This window comes from Lacerta agilis, chromosome 9 (assembly GCF_009819535.1).
Source record: "Lacerta agilis isolate rLacAgi1 chromosome 9, rLacAgi1.pri, whole genome shotgun sequence".
Taxonomy (NCBI): Eukaryota; Metazoa; Chordata; class Lepidosauria; order Squamata; family Lacertidae; genus Lacerta; species Lacerta agilis.
Genome location: NC_046320.1, coordinates 4,383,244 through 4,387,703, shown reverse-complemented (window position 1 = coordinate 4,387,703; position 4,460 = coordinate 4,383,244). Strand labels below are relative to the sequence as shown.

The 4,460-nt window shown below is 48.3% G+C and overlaps 1 protein-coding gene across 1 annotated transcript; it reads left to right on the top strand.

Moving 5' to 3' along the window:
- Positions 1 to 586: 586 nt before the first annotated feature.
- On the top strand, positions 587 to 1,676 carry LOC117053149 (40S ribosomal protein S25-like). The gene is made up of 2 exons (XM_033160690.1): positions 587 to 695; positions 1,468 to 1,676. Exons 1-2 carry the CDS (start codon positions 587 to 589, stop codon positions 1,674 to 1,676), a joined length of 318 nt encoding a protein of 105 aa, XP_033016581.1.
- The last annotated feature ends 2,784 nt before the right edge of the window (positions 1,677 to 4,460 follow it).

Sequence of the window (4,460 nt, the reverse complement as noted above, 5' to 3'; positions counted from 1 at the left end):
ATACATTCATTCATTCATTCATTCTCTCTCAAATCAATTCCACACCCGTGGAGATCAAATGGGCTTTACAAAACAGCATGTTGATGTCAGCTATCCAAACTACAGACATGGTCTAGTCAGGCTGCAACCCTATGCATGCTTTTCTGGGAGCAAGTCCCACTGAATTCAGCCTTACTCCTGAGTATGAATGGGCAGATAGACAAGTGGATAGACAGGGCTGAGGTGTACAGTACAGCACTTAGAAGTCCCAACGGTTTTGATGAGAGAGTGCTTAATCTACATGTCCTTAAATCTCTCCTGTTAAGATTAATATTGAGCAATTACAGGTGCTCTCACACAGAAGCAAGTTCCATTAAGTTTACTGGCGCTTACTAACAAGTAAGCAGGTTTAGGGCAGCAGCTTTAGGGCAGCAATCCTGTGTAGTCTTCCCTGCCAGCAAATGCCTCTGAACTCAGGGCACCCCTGGGAAGACATGTGCTTTTAAGATGGGCAGGATTACTCAAAAAATGTTCAATTTGGTGACACACACACCCGGCTGGACATCGCTGAGGGAGAAGCAGCGACGGTAGCTGCTCCGACTGCACCATGCCACCAAAGGACAATAAGAAGAAGAAGGATGCGGGCAAGTTGGCCAAGAAGGACAAGGACAACATCAACAAGTCTGGTGGAAAAGCCAAGAAGAAGAAAATGAAAGGCAAAAATACAGGATGGGTGACACCTGGCTTGAGAGCAGTACATGTGAAAAGGATCTAGGAGTCTTGGTAGACCATAAACTTGACATGAGTCAACAGTGTGATGCAGCAGCTAAAAAAGCCAATGCAATTCTGGGCTGCATCAATAGGAGTATAGCATCTAGATCAAGGGAAGTAATAGTACCACTGTATTCTGCTCTGGTCAGACCTCACCTGGAATACTGTGTCCAGTTCTGGGCACCACAGTTCAAGAAGGATACTGATAAGCTGGAATGTGTCCAGAGGAGGGCAACCAAAATGGTCAAAGGCCTGGAAACGATGCCTTATGAGGGATGGCTTAGGGAGCTGGGTATTTTTAGCCTGGAGAAGAGAAGGTTAAGGGGTGATATGGTAGCCATGTTCAAATATATAAAAGGATGTCATATAGAGGAGGGAGAAAGGCTGTTTTCTGCTGCTCCAGAGAAGTGGACATGGAGCAGTGGATTCAAACTACAAGAAAGAAGATTCCACCTAAACATTAGGAGGAACTTCCTGACAGTAAGAGCTGTTGGACAGTGGAATTTGCTGCCAAGGAGTGTGGTGGAGTCTCCTTCTTTGGAGGTCTTTAAGCAGAGGCTTGACAGCCACCTGTCAGGAATGCTTTGATGGTGTTTCCTGCTTGGCAGGGGGTTGGACTGGATGGCCCTTGTGGTGTCTTCCAACTCTATGATTCTAAGAAGTGGTCCAAAGGAAAAATAAGAGACAAGTTGAACAACCTTGTTCTGTTTGACAAAGCTACTTATGACAAGCTGTGCAAGGAGGTGCCAAACTACAAACTCATCACACCTGTTGTGGTCTCTGAAATGCTGAAGATTCGAGGCTCCTTGGCTAGAGCCGAGATCCAGGAGCTTCTCAGCAAAGGCCTAATCAAACTGGTGTCCAAGCACAGAGCCCACCAGGTCATCTACACCCGAAACACCGGGGGGGGGGGGGTGATGCACTAGCTGCTGGGGAGGACACATAAAAGGTTCTTCAGAGGTTTTTAGACTTTGTAAATCACACAAATAAAATAATTTGAACTCCTGGAAAAATAAATAAATTTGGGAAAAATAAATAAATTTGGTAAAATGTTTTTATTTTTCTCATGCTTCTCTTTCTTTCATTTTGGAAGGACAATCTCCAAAAGGCAATATTATTATTTCCATTTTTCTTTATTACTAGAGGTATGCGAACGGTGGCATGATGGTTTTTTTTTTAATGTTCCACATTTTAAACTACTAAAACAAAATGCATCTAATCTTAGTAATTATTTGAAGGGGGATTAAAATAACCAAAAAGCCATAAGAGTTGAAAGGAACTCCTAGGGTCAAACCCCCTGCGATGCAGAAATCTTTCACCCAAGGTGGGGCCGGGGCTTGAACCCACAACCCTGAAATTAAGAATCACATGCTCTACCGACTGTGCTCGTGGAAATTAGTGTAAAGAGAAACAGACACAAATCGCCTAAATGATGGAAGCTGCTTTTGGGAAGTGGGAGGCGAACCTAATGTAATGCTTTCAGAAATGTATGCCTTTTCTTAGTAAAGGCAGGATTGAAATCTATGAGCAGAGCGGTTCTTTGGGAAGCCAATTTAGACATGTAGGATGTTGACAAGCATTTATAATTAGCTTCAGTGCTGATTTGAATCTATTTTTTTACTATATGTATTTCAAACCAGGAGTTCACAAAGTGGGAGGTAGCACCCGCTGGAACGGGGTGACTCCATGGTGGGCGCCAAGAGGCGGGGAACGGGTAGGGGCGCTGGAGATGTTACATTGCGCAGCTGTTTACCCTGGGTCAAGTTCATCACTGTGGTTGAATTAATTCACGCGAATAGTTTTAATTGGGCTTGGAATAAATGTGCAATTAATTGTCACTCTCTTGAATTTCATCGAGCTATCATCTTCGTTCAAGCCGCTATGCTGAGTGCTTCTTATGTGGGCGGGGGCTGGATTTATGGGGACTAAGGGGTTGGCCCTCCTCCTTCCGAAAAGTTGCGAGGCGCTGCCTCGGCGCTTCGCTCCGGGCACCGCTGCCTGCCTCCTCCCTGGGGTTGCTTATCTCCGCGCGCGATCTGCCTGCCGTGCCACTTGCGCGCTCCTTGTCACGCCAGCCGGGCCCGGCGCCTTCTCGGAAAGGGTCGGAGCCGCCCCTTTCCCGGCTCGCTTCCCGAGTTTGTTTCCGATGAAAGGGAGCGAGGCCGAGGCGCGCCCGCCTGCTGCGCCGCCTTCTCACGCGAGGCCGGGCGCGCTCCCGGGGCACCCTATGCACTCACCGCCGCGTCCCCGATCCGCGAGGCTTGCTTAGCCCGCACGTGGCCCTTCATCGCACTGCCAGCCCGCGATCTTCTCCAAGGTTCTCCTCCCCCCACTTTCATCCTCGCAACAACAACCCCGCGAAGTAGGGGAGGCCAGGTGCCCGCCAACCTTTTCAGACCCAGGACCCCTTATCACCCAAACATGTCCCTTTGTCGAGATCTCCCTGTGCTTTCACTTGGTGGTGTGGCCCTGTTGCGTCTCATCTTGGATCAGGCCGCCGTTCATGAGTGGGTCCCGACCCACCAGTTGAAGACCCCTGAGTTAGGCTACCGGTCAGTGGCCGGTCCAAGGCCACACGCAGCAAGCCATCAGGGATTTGAACCCGGGTCTCTCCCAGGTCTTAGCCTGATGCTCTAACCACTATACCATACTGCCTTTCCCACCTGCTTAGGTTTCCATTGCGGGGTTGTGGCAGACATAGCTCTGCTCTCCAACAGTAGGAAATGACCAGAGTGGTGAGCTCAAGATGACTTGGGAGGAGGGCAGGCTTGCCACTGCTGCTCCCAGCATCTGCTGGAAATGGCCAACTCTGTTTCAAAGGCCAAACTGTTCCACAGCCTGGGTGTTGTCACCAAGAAGGCTCTGTCTCTTGTCCCACTCAGCCACGTCCCCCAGCCATGCCCCCACCCTCGTACTACCAACCTTGCTGTGTGCTTGTGAAACATGGACCACTTATAAACGCCATCAACGATGTCTCTGAAAAAAAATACACATCACTTGGAAAGAGAGGTGAACTAATGCCAGTGTACTGGAAGAAGCAAAGCTCACCAGTGTTGAAGCAATGATTCTTCAACATCAACTTCGTTGGACTGGTCATGTTGTGCGGATGCCTGATTATCGTCTTCCAAAGCAATTACTCTATTCTGAACATAAAAATGGAAAGCATAATTCTGGTGGTCAACAAAAGAGGTTTAAAGACTCTCTCAAGGAATATATATACATATAGTGTGTGTGTATGTGTGTGTGTGTGTGTGTGTGTGTAGTATAAACACTGACAACTGGGAAACACTGGCCTGCGAGCACTCCAATTGGAGAACAGCTTTTGCCAAAGGAGTCATGGACTTTGAAGACACTCGAACTCAGGACGCAAGGGAGAAACGTGCTAAGAGGAAGGCACGCTTGGCAAACCCTCACCGTGATCAACTCCTGCCCAGAAACCTATGTCCCCACTGTGGAAGGATCCATAATTGGCCTCCACAGTCACTTAGGGACTCACTGTTAAGGCCATGTTCATGGAAGACCATCTTACTTGGCTACAAGTGATTGCCAAAGAAGAAGAAGGATGCAGAGAAGGGCCTTCTTCTGATGAAAGAGTGGAGAAGATGGTATGGGAAGAAGCAGTCCCTAAGGTGTCCTGGGCCCTAAGCCACGTAGGTCTTTAGTAGCTAATCACCTATGCTTTGAATTCTGCCTGGAAGCAAAGTGGCCAC